This window comes from Paramisgurnus dabryanus, chromosome 22 (genome assembly GCF_030506205.2).
Source record: "Paramisgurnus dabryanus chromosome 22, PD_genome_1.1, whole genome shotgun sequence".
Taxonomy (NCBI): Eukaryota; Metazoa; Chordata; class Actinopteri; order Cypriniformes; family Cobitidae; genus Paramisgurnus; species Paramisgurnus dabryanus.
This window is the reverse complement of record NC_133358.1, coordinates 16,996,906-17,016,025: the sequence shown is the minus strand read 5'-3', so window position 1 is coordinate 17,016,025 and position 19,120 is coordinate 16,996,906. Positions and strand designations below refer to the sequence as shown.

Sequence of the window (19,120 nt, the reverse complement as noted above, 5' to 3'; positions counted from 1 at the left end):
ACATTGAATTAAAATAAAATAAAATCAATGATTGAAACCAAACTTTGATGCTTTAATCTCATAATTAGATTAATATTTTTAACCTGTATTTTACAGATATGGTCACATACTAAAACATGGTATGCAGTGTGCAATAAATGTGCAATTGCGTCACAGGCGGCCCTGGCTTGAGGTCCTAATATCAAAACATTCCCACATAAGCACAAACTCTGTCATGTCTGCAGATATGAACTCTTTATCCACTTCAAACAGACATTAATTGTGAGTGACCGATTCTGTTATGTCTAGTTTTGCATCAACTCTCTCAACACTGCAAAGTTACCCGGGCTAATTACAGTAAATTATTCAAGAGCTAGTTGCAGCCGACTATGCTATTTGGTGACCTCAGACACTTAAGGTCTGACCATTAGACAATCTACGTCTAATGGTTTGAGTAAATAAATGCATCCAATAAATCTACAGAGTATCGCTTTCACCCAATTCCTGCGTGGAGTTTAAATGCGCTTCATTAGCGCAGAAAAAGTTCACACTGGAAAGTAGTTTCAACTACAAAGTATGCCAGCTTTTAAACCTAATTCAGCTGAGTGTGTTGAGCTTATACGTTTTTTTTTACAGACAATAAACTATCACACTTTATGTGAAACAGTGAGGTCAGTGTGCTATTTAAACAAAGGTGTCACGTGACTTAAAAAGTGAGACAATAGTGAAGGTCACATCCATCATCGAGATTGTAGCATTTCAGAAAAGCTACTATTATGTAACAAACATTTATTCCCTGTGAGGTGCAATCACTGTAATTTCCTTCTTTCTTTGAAATGTAAAAGTTGCTTTTCTGAAACGAGATCTGAACGTAGCATTCGAAATGAGACTTCATTACAGCATATTATGTGTTAAAGGAAAACACCACCTTTTTCAATATTTGACTATTTTCTTACCTCAACTTAGACTAATTAATACATGACTATCTTTATTCAATGCGTGCACTTAATCTTTGTACAGTGCGTCGTGTATGTGTTAGCATTTAGCCTAGCCCCATTCATTCCTTAGGATCCAAACAGGGATGAATTTATAAGCCACCAAATACTTCCATGTTTTCCTTATTTAATGACTATTACATGAGTAGTTACACAAATAAGTATGGTGCACAAAATAAAACTTTTGTTTGGAGCCATAGGAATGAATGGGGCTAGGCTAAATGCTAACACATACACGACGCACTGTACAAAGATTAAGTGCACGCATTGAAAAAAGATAGGTATGTATTAATTAGTCTAAGTTGAGGTAAGAACATAGTAAAATATTGAAAAACGGTGGTGTTTCCCTTTAAACAGGGCACACATTATAGTAGAGGTACAATTACAATATCTGATTCTACTGTAATAAAGACAAAACATTGCTTTTGTAACAGACTGTTGTGTGTGTGTGTTTCAGTCTAACCTGTTCAGGGGCCATGTTGGCAGGTCCAGAGTTCATAGAGTTCATGCTCATCTGGTTGCCCATTTGGCCCATGTTGCTCGAGTTGGTGGCCATGGGCACGTTAAGGTTCATGCTGTTACCGTTGTACATGTTGTTGTTGGCCTGCTGGCTGAACTGAGGTGGTGACTGCTGAGGGAACATACTGGAGAGGAAAGCAGATAAAGTTATGAGGAACGTTCGGGCGGTAGTAGGAATGACACATGATACTACTGTAAGACTTAAAAGATATATTGCTAGAAATAAGAATGATTCATGTGTCAGTCTCTTACATTATAAATGTAAATAAATCCCTAATGCTGCAAATCAACTAGTTAGACATTTTAATTCTAGGAAAAACTCTTCTGTTACACTTTGGGGGGGGGGGGGGGCACTACCTATGAAATTTGTTTCAATAAACTCCTAATAAGTGCTTACTCAGTAAGGTAGCTGTTGTAGAGTTTTAAGGTAGGTATGGGGTAAAGATTAACACATGTAGAATATAACTTATTTTTTTACAGTGTATGTGCTTCAGTGGCGGCTGGTGACTTTTTTTTTTTTTTTTTTGAAGCGCACGATGCGAAGTTCGTCACAACATGTGTGTAGCTTGTCATGTGTGTGGTTCCTCATTTCAAAATATGTGTTCTGCGCTTTGAGAGATCGTGTGTGCATCACGTGTCTTGTCAAAATAAGTGCCTGCTGCAGATGCGTCTAAAGGGTTTATGATAAAAGAGACGCTCGCTTGCCAGATACTCACATAATCTCATGCGTAATCACAGTTTAGTATTAACGGAGTGTTTAGCGTGTATCTTGGGAACGTGAGCGTCTCTTTTATCATAAACTTATTTTGGCCAAACACGTGATGCACACAGGATCTCTCGACACGCAGACACATAATTTGGAAAAGGGAACCACAAACGTGACAATCCGAACACTTATTTTTAATTAGCGCTTCCTCGAAAGAGCAGTAATGAGCCGCCACTGGTGTGCTTTATATAATATGCAAGCTAATTATAAAATTGTTTCTCATACTAAAGTTTTACCAAGTCTTTTTAATATGCAAAAAAGTTACAAATAATTTGTTAAAATGAGAAAAATGTCTTAAATAAATATTTATAAATTTGCATATAAAGTTTAAAGGTGTAATGTGCAAAAGCCTTAGGCCGCCACCGCCACCACCACCACCAGACTTGTTGTTTTAGAAGTTTTAATGTCCATCCATATTTATTTTTAAATCTATTTTATTAAGATTCAAAAAGAAAATACAGGAAATATGTACAAAATTTTTTAAACCAAAATGTTTAAGAGATCCTGCAGTTTCCTGCTATTGCTCAAGTGGAAGGGGAGTTTACCCTAAAAACTTGACACGTCAGTTTACATTCATATACAGTTTTTAATACTACATACACATTTCCTGTATGTAGTCTATTAAAAGAGACTGAAGAACAATTATATATGATCACTATAACATTGCAAAAACAACAAATGTAATTCTGGTGGTCTAAGACTTTTGCACAGTACTGTATGTATATAAAGTTGAAATTTTATAAAGTTTAAGTAGCATAAATATGTACTATATTTAAAAAATCTGTATCGTTTAGACAAAGATTTGCCTGCTGAACTTGCTCTGTGTGTGAGGTAAGAGGTACCTGTTGGCATTCATGTTGCCCTGCGTCCAGCCATTCATGTCAGGGGAGGACTGAAAAGAGGTGTTACCCTGCGCCTGTTGCATCATGGGACTTTGGGCGTGGCCCATCCTGGGAGACATGATGGGGCTCTGAGGGGTGGCGGCTCCGCCGAACCCACCATCTGACTGCTGACTCATACCTGATGTGCACATACATATATACACAGGGATGAGGAGACTGAACTTGACTTTAAACAAGCACACATGCATACATACATACATCAGAGAATAATAACATTTATTAGCAAATTATTACTCTTTTATACAATATACACACACAAACACTCTCTCAGACAACACACATACTTAACAACCTCTTGCATCTAGAGATGATTTATCATCTATAAAAATCTAGCAGCATCAATTATTTCAAACTAAGGCTGTCAATTTAACACACATTTAGTCTGATGAATTTAAACAGAAATAACATGAAGGCAATAAAACATCATGTGCTCTGACGCATGTAAAAATTATGATGTAAAAATTCAAAATTATCATACAAGAAAATGGCCCCTTAATCTACCTGAGATAGACTGACAGACTCAAATGCAAAATGGATTGCTGTGGACTGTAGGCTATAGTGACAGATTTATTTTTACATGACAAGACATGGAAATAAGACAAAAAACTATATTTTGTACACTTTTTGTATTGTCTATTTAAATGCTTTATGTGCCACAATAACAATAGTTTTGAATTGTCTTCATCTGAGGGCTGTTCTGAGCATCGTCATACTCGTCAATGAAATAATGTGAATAGCATATAAATAATTCAAAATATTTTCTGATATTCTGATATTTTATCAGAATATTTTCAATTGATTGACAGCACTTTTTAAAATAAATGATGATACGCACACACACACACACACACACACATACAAATTTCAACAATACAATTAATAAGAATCTTTCAGTTTCCTAACTAATTAGCTGATTATCATACATTTCAAAGCAGAAATCATACAGATCATATTGAGTAGACTTTCAGCTCATCTCCATAATCAAAAGTGAGGAATCAGGACGTCTATTGTGACAATAGAGGAGTTTAGAGGTGTTATAAGCAGGCAGTGGGGCAGTGTTAAACATGCAAGTTAGTGTTATTGGCTTCATCAGCCAGAGAGGAGGAGTGGGTTGGGAAATGGGCGAGGATGTGGGGCGGGATTAGGGAGGGGTCGGTTCACCACATAATTGGTTTAAAAATCAACTGCTCCGGTTCCACTGATCACCATCAGCCAATTAGTCTAGGACACAGACACGAACACGACACAGCACAGGCACAGACACGGCACAGTTACCAAGATTTACACTAATTATATAATGGCTCGGACAAAATCTGTAGTTGATTTGTTGAACAAATATCTATTTGAGAATGTTATTTTTTATGCATTTCATCTATACACATTTAATAATATTTGCATTTTGTGTAACGTATCTTTGCAATAATAAACAAGGCTATATAAAAACATTTAAATTGAATATAATATTCTGGGTTAAAATCAACTTCTCTGCACAGGAATATTTTATCATGATATGCAAATATCTGTGTTCATGGTATAAAGTGCAGGACTAGTTAAAATGATTATCTGTGGTCAGCAGGGTGTCACAGGTGCTTAGATGATCATTTCATTAGAGATGCATCATTTCACGTGGTGCAGCTTTTAAGCTCTCTTCTGCACTCTAGTGGTTACCACTATTATCTTTCCTGGACCCTACATAACTTAACTATTTGATCTTACTTGTATAATATAAAGTACTTAATTACCTGGTGCTTGTCTAAACAAAAAATCAATTTAAATATTCACTTAAACTACCTAAAATAATAATAACTATCAATAGTTTTTTTTACTTTGACAGATGCATACATTTCAAAGCTAAAAATGCAAATATTAAAATCCCTCAAATTTTTATAATTTACACCAATAATATTATCTGTGGCATTTGATCTATAGAAAATGTAAATGATAAATGTGATAAACTGTGTAAAGCATCATGTGCCTAACTTACAGTATTAATAATTAAACCATCTGGACGTGACTCATTCTTCACTGCACGGTCAAATCACACAAGTTAGGCTTGTAGCGTGTTTGCTCGTGTGTGTGTGTATGGAAGCACGTGATACACAGACAGAGAGAAAGAGCAGGCAGTACCTGAGCTGGGGAACTGAAAGGCACTGTGCTGCATTTGTGGGCTCATAACAGCCCCAAACTGTCCGCTCAGACTGCCCAGCATCCCCTGGTTAGCTAGACTCATCTGAGAGCCATGCATGGCGCTGTGGGAGAGGAGCTGGGGGGCGGGAAGGTTGGGGGAACCGGGGGAGAAGGGACTGGTGGAAGGAGGCGGCGAGGCCAGTCCTGTACCGTAGTTGGGCGGATAGGGGAACTGCTGAGGATTGGCCTGCGGTATCCGCGGGTTGTTCATGGGCCCTGGCATGCCCGCAGCTGCGGCGGCGGCCATGTTGGGTGGCATGTTGAGACCCTGCGCCCGCATGGCCATGCTGCGCTGCTGCTGCTGTTGTTGCTGCTGCCGCTGTTGGTCCAGCTGGCGCTGATGGTGCTGGCGTAAGTGGTTACTCAGCAACTCTCTCTGCCGCTGGGCGAGCATCTGGGCGTTGATCGTCCCCTGCGAGACAAAGCACACGTTATATGAATTTCAGCAAGGGTCCGGTTGACGTCAGCAGGAAGGAAGTGAGGTGCGTCTGATGTACCTGATTGGGAACGTTGGGTCTTAGAGGTAGGTTCATATTTGACACTCCAGTCATTTGATTCATTACGGGCTGTCGATTCTGAAAAGAGAAGTATAAACATGGCATGTTTAGAACTTCATAAATTAGCATTTTATTATTATATTATATTATGCTTAGCTTTACAAAATGTGAAGTACTATGGTGAACGGATTAAATGACTTTAATGTAAATAAATAAATGCACAAAAAGTTAGGACTGTGTACCTTATTAACATAGATGGATCTTACCTTAGATTCTCACGTGCAGAATGTTTTTATTATTGTGTTTTTAGTTCATTTATTTTTAATCATTTATTTACATAATCAAATAAACAATCTTATGGATAACTTATAAAATGATTATGTAAATAAATGTTTAAAAATAAACTAAAAAAACACAATAATAAAAACATTCTGCATGTGAGGATCTAAGGTAGGATCCATCAACATGGTACAGAAATAAATTAATGTATAAATACATAAAAAAAATGTGTAAATAAATAAAGAAATAAAGAACTTTTAATTAATTACTTATATAAATCAATAAAACCATAAATTCAGTAATATATATATATATATATATATATATATATATATATATATATATATATATATATATATTTACACATAATTTTTTATCCCCATAAAGTACAACAACATTAGCATGTGTGATATAACATATATCTATATCGGGTATTTTTGTTTTGAGAAATTTCGACTATACCATTTTAATAGTAATATTTATACAATATATATAGTAATATGGTAAATATATATTAATTATATACATATAATTATATTATATAGATTAATTATATATAGTTTATATATATATATATATATATATATATATATATATATATATATATATATATATATATATATATATATATATATATATATATATATATATATATATATATATATATATATAAATTTTATACATAAGGTCCATGTGATATAAGCACTTTAACAATAAAATTTGTAAACTGCAATGCTAAATAAAGATGTAATCACCATTGCAATATTACTATATTATATTGATGAAAGTCCATAAAAAAATTTCATATATTATTATATAATTTTTTTTAAACTAAACAGAAACTGAGGATGACCCCTAAATAAACCCAAAAAGAGGTCAAAAAGCAATTCCTCAAATGACCAGCAGGAGGCAAATATCCAAAGACAGTGCTAGTACAACTGAGATGAATTTAGTAAAATATCGGGGCCGTTTCCCGGACAGGTCTTTTCCGAGTCCCAGACTAAAATGAATGTTTGAGCTCCCTTAATTTAAAAACTACTTGCGTTGACATATCTTAACATATATCAGTGTCATTGTTTTGTCTCAAGATGCATACCAGTATTGTTTTTGTAAGGTATGTTTGAAAAAACTTCTTAAATGTCATAATATAATTAAGGTCTAGTCGTGGATTAATCTAAACCATGTCCCGGAAACCACTCCTTAGTGTATATGGAGATGCCTAGCAAGGACACACTAGGTCTTCAAATAAAAAAAAAAACATGTCAATAACTAAATAAGTAAGACTTTCCCAAAAATTATGTTTTATTAAAGCTTATAATCATATACCCATACTTTCACGCGTGACGGTGTAAAATCTACCTGCTGTGCTTGTAGCCTGTGTTGAAGCTGCAATCTGAGAGTATTGGGTTGGTTGGGGACAACCCCAGTGGGCCTGAGTCCTGGCCTGGCCTGCATGCGAAGTATTGGGTAACCGGGTCTCTGCCCCATTTGCCCCGGCATGCTGTGGAAGCTGGGGTCCTGCATGGGGGCATATCCGCCCTGCTGCATGTGGGCTTGAGATGTAGCATACTGCTGCTGGCCATACATGGGCGGTTTCTGATCCATCATCATGTTGGGGTCCTGACCGGGAAACTGATCCTGTTCCACCGAGTGTGCCTGAATACACATGTAGGTGATGATACACTTAAAACACCAAGTAAGGGATAACATACATCCAGTCAAATATAATCGCTAATAAACATTTGGAAAAGAGGCCTGTGTAGAGAAAGATACCTGTCCCACCAGTGCAGGGATACCAAGTGCACGGTCGATCTCCTCCAAGCCGTCGAAATCTTTAAGGGCGGAGTAGAGCTGACTAAGGAGGGCTCCCTCATCAGCCGTACCCTCGGGGGCAGCAGGTAACAACACTTCCTCCTGAGGACCGCTATACATGGAACTGAAAATAACCAGAGACCCTCATTAAGTGCATGTCAAACTGACACGTGAATCATGGGATATCCATCATGTTATTAGGTGTAGGAGTGTGTGACTATTTGATGCCGTTTTGTTATAAAGGAATAGGAGACGGGCATGTGCTGTGTTGGCGAGTTTGCGCACTAATAAAGATGGGGGTCTAACAATAGTGACAATAATAAATGCTGTTTACCTGTTCTGGCTCCCAAATGGCACCGGCTCTATAGGCATCACGCTGTCTGGCCATGGAGCGGTCTGATTGGGCGGTGCCTGTTGCTGGGGAAACTGGTGGCCAGCCATGCCCATGTCCATGTTAGATTGGGCTGAGGAAAGGTTGGCATATAGCAAAACACTATTAAAACTGCACAAAAATCAGTCAGAGCTAAAAGTGCGATATAATGCAAAGTGTAAGAAATACAAAAAATTTATTTTTTTAGTAAGTTTTACTGTATTTTAACTTTCTTTAATTTTTTAGTTCTTTCATATAAATTATCTAGTTTTTATTTTTACTTACTATGTTTACATGAAGTTTTTTTTTTTTAAATAAAATGTTTCCATTTAGTTTTTGCTCATAAATTCTCTAACATGTGTTTTTTTACAGAAAGAGTTACCATTGGGCATCATCTGGGACTGAAGCATCTGCCTTGGTCCAGGCTGGCTGTTTGGTCTCATAGGTATGCCAGCGCCATTGTTGGGTAATATGCGGGCGTGAAGCGCCCCCTGCTGGAGGGGGTGCTGGCCACTGGGAGCGGTTGTGATGGGTGAAGCAGCGTTACCTACTGGACCCGGTCCCTGTGCACCCCATCCGTCCTGCTGCATTCCTGCACGAGGACCAGTATTACCCATAACACCTGTAAGATGTTAAAACAGAGGATTTAAATGTTAATGCATTGAACAGAATATGAAAGTTGGGACGTTTTATCAAACTATCGGTTTAGATAAATTATAGGCCATGATACTGTTGGCTTATATGATTTCCCTCCAGTCATACGATCTTGATCTCATCACCACATATAGGACATACATCCAGTTATCATTTGCAGTTTTTGTCTAACAGAAAATGTGCACAGATCAAAGCCTCAGCAAATTTTTCCTAAACTTATGAGTCACGACTACCTTACAAATTAACAGCCGCACCTAAATGATCAATTGCATGTGAGGGCAACCCACCACTGGAAAACAAACACAAACACAGATGCATGCAAAATGCACACAAGAGGGGGCTTGGTTTTGATATGATTCAGCACTTCTTCCATGCTCTTCTACACATTTGCCTAACACTGACTGTGCATCGCCAATGGCAATGCGACGTTGGTTTACACGGGTCTGTGCGGGCTAGGAACATTTCGCTCATAACAGGCGTTAAGTGTCGGAAAAGCCTTGTGCAACACATGCACAAACATTGCAACCATCTCTTTAAAGTATCAGTCAGCAGGAGCGCCAGTCTCGAATGAACACTAAATTAGGTGTTCGCGTGTTTGGACACCCTGTCATTGGAAGGATAGCACAGGCATGAGTTAATGTTGCACTTGAGGTGGATAAATCACTGTAATAGCTAAGGCAAATGTAAATATAGCTAACTTATTTCACCACGACACTGTAATGAGATATCAAAAGCCAAAGCGTTCAATGATCTGAATGCTGTCTAAACCAGCCCTGGCAGGTAGTCGAGCGCTAATGGACAAACTATATTTTTCTCCCATATTTTTGTTACTGCACAGTGCACACACAGATTTGTGGTTTCAACATGCCAGTTTTGCCACTGAACTCACCTGCATTGACCATACTGGGTTGATTAGACATGGCAGCGTGGTTTCCCATCATGCCTTGCTGTTGCATGAGTGTGTAGGGGCTGTTGTTCCTCATCATAGGGTACTGACCAGGAGTGCCTTTAGCAGACATGTTCATATCCAAAGATACACTTCTTACGGGAGGAGGTCTGACGGACTGACCAGGCCTTGGACCACCGAAATCTGCAAGCACGCATACACGCATGGTAAATATCCAGTAAATTACAAAAGAAGAGCCACATTTTTAGGAATAAGACAATGTGGTTGCTAAAGTGTTATGAAGCTGATTGTTATCCAAGGGGTATGATTTTTTTAACCCATGTTGACACAAATTCAGTGTCACTATCAGGAGTGATCACTGTACAGGATTATGGCATTATGTGCAGTTCTTCTAAAGGTAGCCGATTACATAACATGCATGCACACAGGGGCAAAGTTCAAACTGAATGGGTGTTATACTGGGCCTAATCTAATTACGTCAGGGTGTGTGTATGTGTGAGTGCATCCTAACTGTGAATGATAAGGCACCTATAGAATTGTTTGTATGCAACATCTGATGTAAGGTTTCCACGATTTATTTGGTTTTGTTTGCGTGAACATAAGGAAGTGTTAACAAAAATGACTGTAGGCCTAGAATATCTGCACGTTTATTGTAACTCAATGAGAAAAACAATATGTATGCTTTAGAAACAATAGGTAAAACAGTAGGCATTATTCCACAATGAATGTTTAAAACCATATGGGCCATATTGTCATCACATAACACCACAGATGTACAGGGACAACAGATGTAAAATAGCCTTTTGGCTAATTCTGGCATATTGTACATTTCTTAAATGTATTATTGATGTGCATTGTCCCTGTTAAATAAACCTGAAAATGAAATGAAATGAAACTATGTTCAACCTCATCACATTTATGGTTTCATTTAGTGATAGGTGCATTTGATATTTTTATTCAATTATAAAATGTTAAAATCTGACCAAATAGTCAACAAAACTGTTTAAACATGTGACTAATATTAGCAAAGATATTATTGATATAAGAAGATTGAGCACTTATATTACTATAAATGGTTTTGTCTAGATGGGATACAGCTACAGCCTAAATCTTGCAAGATGTTGGGTTTAGGGTTAGATTTGGGGGTAGGATTAGGATAAAACAGTGCTCATGCGGCAAGGATATTAGATTTATTTATTTGTGTTTATGGAGACGATTATCTCTCTTTTTAAGTCAATGAGCACAAATGTCTCTTTTACTCGCCTCAAATTTCTATATAGGCTACAGTTTTTCTGTGTCCCTGAGCACGACTTTCTATTTCTGTGTCATTTTTACTATTGTTGTTTTCTATTTTTTTGCCATTGTCGCTTGGGGTTGAAACGACTTTGTTACATTTTAGATACCCTAACCAGTGGCGGCCGTTTTATTTCGAGGGTGCATGATGCAAGCTCGTCACAACCATAGTGTGTAAAAAAAGATGGATGACACCCGTTCGCTCTCTTCCATTGGTGAAAAGTGAAGCCGCCAGTGTCCCGATACGGCGCTGACATCTTTGGTCTTGGGTCTGTGCAGTAGCGATTTCGGGACCAGTCCTGCGCAGTAGTGAGCAGGAAGTAAAGCTGTGAAAGCAATGCTCCACCCTCGCAGAATGCGCATATCACAGCTGTCAATCATGACGTGACACCACCGTTTTTATAGCATTAAATAACTAACTAAAAACAAACTTATTTTAAAAACACCTGAATTTACATCAGCGTGATAAAACTACAGTAAATGACAAAAAACAGCTTCGGAAAAAAGATAATTGAAGGTTAATTAAATTGTTTAGTTTGTCTCAAGTCCCATTGAATAACATGGGGAGGCGGGGTTTATGACCTATACTAGGACCAGTCACTGGGGGGCGATCGAGACGTTTTGGCTTCTCTTTTCAGGGCTTGTGCGGCACGCTTGGTCACAACATATATGTAGCCCGTCATGTGTGGCTCGTCATTTCAAAATATGTGTTTGACACATAATGTAAACTTATGTGCATCATGTGTGGTGTCAAAATAAGTGCCTGCTGCAGATGCGTCTAAAGGGTTTATGATAAAAGAGACACTCACGTTTTCCAGATATTCGTATAATCTCATGCGTAATCAGAGTTTACTGTTAAGGGAGTGTCTTGCGAGTATTTTGTAAACGTAGCGTCTCTTATCATAAACGGTTTCGACGCGTGTGCAGCAGGCACTTATTTTGACCAAACACGTGATGCACATGGTTCATATGATGCAACAAACACATATTTTGAAAACACAAGCAACACACGACACTCCTAACATATATATTAAATTCACGCCCCTCGGAAGAGCAGTCACCAGCCGCTCCTGATTCTAACCCCAACCCTAAGCAACAATAGTTTAAAAATCTGAAAAGGGAGAATAAAGAACACATATATAACAAAAAGAGCACATATAACATTGAGATCAAAGGAGTGGAGAACATCGAACAAGGGTTATTTAAATTATATTTTAAACACTGCCAACAAGGCCGCCTTAATGCACAGGCTTACCTGGGCTGAAGCCCATAGGCCTCTCAAGTTCAGGGGCCTCCCAAGTTCACGTTCATATTGTTTTGTAACTCGTCAGGTTATCTGTCAATCACTCTAACTGCACGTTACATGGCTGCTGATTGGTCCGTGGTAACTTACCGTGAAATAAAATATCAGATGTAACAGATTTTTCTAATCCGCGTAATGTGCGCGTTGTCAACTTAGCATTCCTACATGTTAGACTGAGTGTGACAGAGAAACGGGAAATAATCCACCAACAAATGAAAGAGTAATTTCTGAAATTTCATAATAAGCACTGCAGGTCTCTCTCTCTCTCTTTCGCGCGCGCACTCGCTCTCTCTGTGCTCGTGCCTTCTCTGGCATGCAGAAGTCTCTCCAACTGTGCGCAAGATACTGTGCCACCAAATAAAGAAAGGATAAATGCTGTTCGTTGTTATAAAGTGTAAGTGTACTCGCGTTCATTTCAGTGACGCGTGCGCAGCTGTTGCGATGTAGTTTGACGCGATGTTAGCTCACAGTACACATCTGTTGGTTTAGAAAGACGACGCAACGGTAAATGTGCAAGTCAAAGCGCGAAAAGACCATCTCAAATGATCATCCCCTGGTCACACCATTCATATTTATAATGTCCTTATCTAAAGATCTTATATACAGGTATGTTCCCTGTCTGTTTTGTGCATATTCATACGTGTTCGTTTTACATGCGTAGTATGCATAAATACTAAATACAATGCATACTATATCTTCAATAGCCTACAAAATAAATAACTGATTAAAAAACAAGATTCTGTTTATAAAGACTTATCTTTTGTTAACATGAATGCATTTTCACTTTAAAATTAACTTTAACTTCTTATATTTTTAAAACTGTGCTGAGCATTTAGTTAGTGAGTGGCAATTTTCTGCAAATTTGTATATTCCAAAAACTATATAAACAAAGCTTATAAACATATATACTCTCACACATTTTGGTTTTATTTTCACCACAAGTTGCTGTATGTGGTTGTTAAATAAAGTCTCTTGTGTTTATGCTCAAGTGGGCTCAGTGATATGTTAATAATGATATTATGGTGTTTTCTGGGTCAAAGAGGGAAAACTCACTGTTGTATGTATTGAAAGAAACTAATGCATTTTGTGATGTAGATTACCTAGATATTACACTTTTTTTTTTTAATGAGACTATATATAAAACCTCTCAGCCCCAGGGCCTCACATTAGGTTAAGGCGGCCCTGACTGCCACCCACCCTTTCCCTAAAACCAAAAACCCAGAAATCACAACATTTCATATTTTTTCTAAAACCCCACTTACCCCCTAAATCCAATTCAATGTCTTTTTTCCCAAACCTCAAAGAACATAAATGATCTTTTTCTTTATTTTAAATTTCTTTTGCCTTTCCCCCTTTTTTCACCCCACCCCTCTTCTTTTAAACCTAATTTACAACAGTCAAAAAAAAACCCACCTCCCTATTTCAATTCCGACTTTTAACTTTGCCCGTCCTGTATCTGTCTTTTTAAACCAGATTTGAATGTTATAGAGATTTTTTTTATTTTTTATTATGATGATGATTTGATTTTACATTTCTTTGTATATTTTATTTCCCTCTTTTTATCCCAAATATCACGTTTCAAAGTGTACCTGTGCCTGAGCCAGCCTACGAGGCGTTCAGTTTCCCTAATCCTAAACTCAAGCAACAATGGTTTAAAATAAATAAATAAATAGGCATGAAAAAGACAGTTGCACTCGGGGAAGATGAAAAACAATATATAGAAATTTGTTCAATGACACGAAATAAAAAAGGAAAATCATGTCCACGAAAACGAATAATAAAACAAATATTTTGTGAATATACCATGAAAATAGCTTGAGATAGGGTTGCATATACAGTGTACAGTATACACATACTATATACTGCAACAAAGTAAGATTAGTATGTTATTCTGAACACTACCCATGTCATATCCTTGACTGTAGCATCATCTGCTACTGGTGTGCGTGTTACTCACTCTGTTGGCCCACAGCCTGTAGTGCTCGCTGTTGCTGGGCGCTCATGCTGGCTCCGCCCTCTCCAGTCATCTGCAGGATGTCATTGATGATTGACTGCTTGTCCACGGCAGCAGGAAGAGAGACAGGCCGAGGCTCAGAGAACAGACCCGGTTGACTGTTCTGTAGATCATCCAGGATATCATCTAATTCACTCGACTACACAGAAAAACAGAAAGCATTTCGTTCAGATGCTGTATAGAAATATATGAATATTTGTGCATGTCATCTCAAGATATATCACATAATGCTTTAATCTGTATCTCTACAATGAGATAGTTGGTAGTTTGATTTTTTCCACAAATCAATACACAATTTATGTCAATGAATTGACACAAAACTCTTAAACTGATTGGAAAGTCTTGTGGGGTTAGACCTCAGCAGGAATCTTCTGAAACACACCCTTTCTCGCTCTCTCTCTCTCTGTAGACACACACGGCTGGCTGAAATCTAGGACACATTTCATGTTGAGTTAAAGGAGGCTAGCTGATCACTACTCCATTTGCCATGCTTCAGTTACCATCTTTAAATCCTAGATTACTTCTCTATCACAGTAAGATCTTCTAAATGCATGCACGCACACACATCGTGGTTCACAACACAGCTTAAATTTTAAATACATAATCGATTTTATTATAAATGCTTTCATCTCCATCATATGCTTTTAAACATATTTATTACCCTAGAAATCCAAACGTACCCTTGGCTATAAGTGCACGGCAGCTGTAAAGTACCTACAGCGCATAAGAAAGACCTTCCTCGATGCATCGCAACTTTATCTCAACAGGCTGAGCTGGACTTTGTCTGACAGAGCTCATATCAGAAGAGCTTTTCAATAAATAAAGTATCTTACCACACACTGCAATGCAGACAAACAGTCAACTTTGATTGTAAATCGCATCCTTTTTGTTTATGCAGAGTAGTCACATCTATCTATATATCATAAAGACTTGCATGCAATTGTTATATGAGACTCAGTCTACTGTATACAAGCACTCCACATATTAGCATGTAAACATTAATGCTGATTATTTTAGTAGATGCACAATTTTATTAGTATGCACATTCGATAGGGATCGAACCCAAAACCTTTGCTGTGCTATGCATGAATACACATCTTATGTTAAAGTCATCATAATAATTCAGACTTAATTTCTTTACTCCACCACAAGGGGACAGCATGTGCGGCATGTCGAATAACACAGACACAAAAGACCAGTGCACGACGCAGACTGATAAATCACTTGGAATATTCTAGAAGCAAAAGTCCAATTTGAAAATCAGTTTTATGTCTATGAACAAACCAAAATATTCTTTCTTGTCCATAATAATAAATGACTGAAGCAATCTGTGTTTAGATGGGACGCTAGGGGGTCAAAGTTCAAATGCTGTACATTATCATGCAGATGTAAAGTCAGCATCTCTGCAGCCTAATAAAGCCGTTTGTCTCTCCTGCCATTACAGTGGAGGCAAAGGGCTACGCAAACAGGAAGATAGCGGAGAGGAGGGACTATTTAATGAGGTCAGTCTCCATGTGTAGCTCTCCCACATCTCATCCCATCTCATCCACACACACTTGTGTGAGCACCACCTGTCCCTGGCTGCCCTTTTGTCAGAGTAAACCTGCTGTTGATTATTATACTGTCCTTGTTTTCCTCCATCTCACACGCTGCTTGTTTTAGCCTCCTACTTCTGTTCCACTGTCCAATTATCACCCCCCTCTCTCCTGTGTATTCTCCACGCTCGCTCCCTCAGACCGGAAAGTGGCCGTGCATTAGCATGGATTCTTATTGCACCGAGCTGCACCTCCACGGATCACTTGCTCGCCACTCGGCGGGAGAGCTGACGTCAGCGCGATGCCGAGCCAATCGTGGAAAACCTCCCTGCGTGGAGATCTATGAGACCTGCGGTTCTCATTATCATATACAATAACACTTACAGTAAAACGTATGTAGTCCACAAAAATTTACACTCCTCTGATTCATTTGAAGTAGGTACATGAAAAATATTTTGATTTAGAAGACAACATTTCTTTAATAACCATTTAATAAGTTTTGGTATAAAAATTTATTGTTAAGAGTATAAATATAATTTTGTACTGTACTTAAGGCATGCTATGAATAATGAATAAAAAATAAAATAAAAAGCCTAATGTATCTAAACCTGAATTTCATGATAGCAAATAAAAAATATATTATTTCGGTAACACTTTAAAATAAGGCTGTATTGTAAACATAATGTTAAGTAGATGTATTAGTTAAACATGAACTAACAATGAGCAATTAAGGACACGCTTATTATCCCAACCAAACCGCGCCGAAGCATGTTTGACCCCCAAAGCCTGGTTCATTTGACTAGTGTGATCGCTCTGTACCATGCCTAAGTATGGTTTGGTTAAATTGCACCCTTACCGGCTTGCAGAGGTGGGCTCGGGCGCAGTTCACGTGGGCTCGGGCGCAGAGTGATAACAAATCACAGGTTTAAAATGAAAAATGTCAATTGTGTAACCACTCGCCTTGATCTGCATTCGTAAAAACCCTTACGTGAATGTCTAGGCTGCACACACGACAGATCAACTAAGCAATTTAATAGGCATGTGAGAGGGCTGTGTGTCATCGTGCACCAAACGACTGTGCGCCCAGGCTCGGATAGGATAAAGGACAGTGTGAGTGCGTGCTTCTGGGGAAGTAGGGAGCGGGACAATCACGCTCCGGCATGGTTCGGTTATGGATAATATGAGTGCGCTTTTAGTTTTCAGCATTTATTAAACTTTGTTAATGTTAGGTAATGCTATTATTTTTATGTTAGTTCATTGTGCATTAATTAATGTGTACAACTTTTGGTTTTAAAAATGTATTAGTAAATGCTGAAATTGACAAGCACAAACTAATAAATGCTATAAAAGTATTGATCATTGTTAGTTCTTGTTACCTACTACAGTAACTAATGTTTACAAATACAACCTTTTAGAAATTTTTTAAATAACTACACTACAGTAATATACAGTAATACCATTATTTAATATTTTAGCTTTTTTTATACAAATTTTATATTTAAAAAAAAAATGATTTAACACAATCAAATCTATAAATAAAATAAAGCTGTCCATGCAAAACGCAAAATCCAAAGAGGAAATAAGATAACTTCAGGGTGGGTTGATGGGCTAGGGGCTGTTAGCCGTGTGGACAGGAGCATGACTGCAGGGGTACGAGGGGTTAGGGGGTTAATTAATACATAGAGGAACTACCAATGAAGTGACAAAGTCAGGGTTGGGACAGCTGTCTGCACTGTATGTGTGTGTATGCATGTATGTAACTGAGGTCTAAGGGTGCAGATTAGAGCTCTGTGAGGGGTCGGAAGGGCAGAGGACTGACATCCTATCCTGAGTCACGCTTCCTGCCGCCGACACACATGTGTGCCCTCACAAGCACACACCGAAACTGTTGGCGTCAGACTGTACATGCAAACACGAACACACACAGATGCACATACAAAGCAAACATATAGAAGCAAACTCAGGAAAGACAAACCAGTGTGGCCACTAACAGAAACACCTTAGGCCATGTTTACATTAGAGCATTTGCGTTTTAAAACGGCATTTTAAAATGAAAACGATCCTCGTTTATACTGGCATTTTAAAAAGAATCTTCATCCACACTATACACCACCATAAACGCATGAAACATGACCAATCATGTAACTGGGCATGCGCATAAAAGTGTAAAATAACTTATTACTCTAATAAAAGCTTACCTGCACGTTTACGCAGCCTAGGGGTGTGCGATATTGACAAAAATTCATAGCTAGATCCTTTGCCGGCCACTACAACAGACACTATTTTTTAACCTATAAAAATGTGTTTGGGAAAGTCTTATACTGTTCTATCTACCCCCTACAACATATTAATATGATTAATAGGTTAATTTTTATTTTATAACTAAACAGAAATGTCTTTATGATTTAAAAAGAAAGCATTCAAGTGAACAGTACTAAACAGTAGCGAACTTGAAGCAAAAAATAAATTTTAGCAAATGCAAACTTCAATCAAACATAGTAAGAGGTGAAGTATTAATTTAGCCTACCAGAAATGCTTATTGCATTAATTTTTAAAAGTGTGCGAGGTCCGTGCACGTCCTCCGCTAGCAACACACAAATAGCTAAAAGCGCAACGCCTAAAAGAGCATTATATATTAATGACGATGAGTTTATTGTTTTTATTAATTTATATTCACAAAACTTATCAACAAAACATCGATTCAAATTAAGAGACAAATTATCTGAAACGAAATTCATTTTAAAGTAGCAAACAAAACTTACATTAAACTGGAAAATAATTTCTGACCCATTACAATTCTCCCTTCATATTAGCCTTTACAACGCCTATATGGCATTTAAAATTACAGTCTATCTTTCGTAAGCAAACTAAATTTAAACAAAACATAAACACTTATACTGTTCTAGCTTCCCCCTACAACATATTAATATGATTAATAGGTTAATTTTTATTTTATAACTAAACAGAAAGGTCTTTATGATTTAAAAAGAAAGCATTCAAGTGAACAGTACTGAACAGTAGCGAACTTGAAGCAAAAATAAATCAGCAAATTCAAACTTCAATCAAACATAGTAAGAGGTGAAGTATTGCTTTAGCCTTTACCAGAAA

The 19,120-nt window shown here is 37.7% G+C and overlaps 1 protein-coding gene across 5 annotated transcripts in view; it reads right to left on the bottom strand.

Annotated features, from left to right (window-relative positions):
• The window catches only part of ncoa2 (nuclear receptor coactivator 2), a 90,540-nt gene that overhangs the window by 3,899 nt on the left and 67,521 nt on the right, over positions 1 to 19,120 (bottom strand). For 4 of the 5 annotated variants that reach the window (XM_065294968.1, XM_065294969.2, XM_065294967.1 and 1 more), the window contains exons 12-21: positions 14,421 to 14,616; positions 9,850 to 10,050; positions 8,689 to 8,928; positions 8,271 to 8,400; positions 7,898 to 8,060; positions 7,484 to 7,780; positions 5,846 to 5,923; positions 5,289 to 5,760; positions 3,102 to 3,279; positions 1,438 to 1,618 (exon numbers count right to left, since the gene is read on the bottom strand). In XM_065294968.1, coding sequence (XP_065151040.1) covers positions 1,438 to 1,618; positions 3,102 to 3,279; positions 5,289 to 5,760; positions 5,846 to 5,923; positions 7,484 to 7,780; positions 7,898 to 8,060; positions 8,271 to 8,400; positions 8,689 to 8,928; positions 9,850 to 10,050; positions 14,421 to 14,616 — 2,136 coding nt within the window. The remainder of the gene's footprint in view (positions 1 to 1,437; positions 1,619 to 3,101; positions 3,280 to 5,288; positions 5,761 to 5,845; positions 5,924 to 7,483; positions 7,781 to 7,897; positions 8,061 to 8,270; positions 8,401 to 8,688; positions 8,929 to 9,849; positions 10,051 to 14,420; positions 14,617 to 19,120) is intronic. The other variant, XM_065294972.1, reaches the window with a different exon arrangement.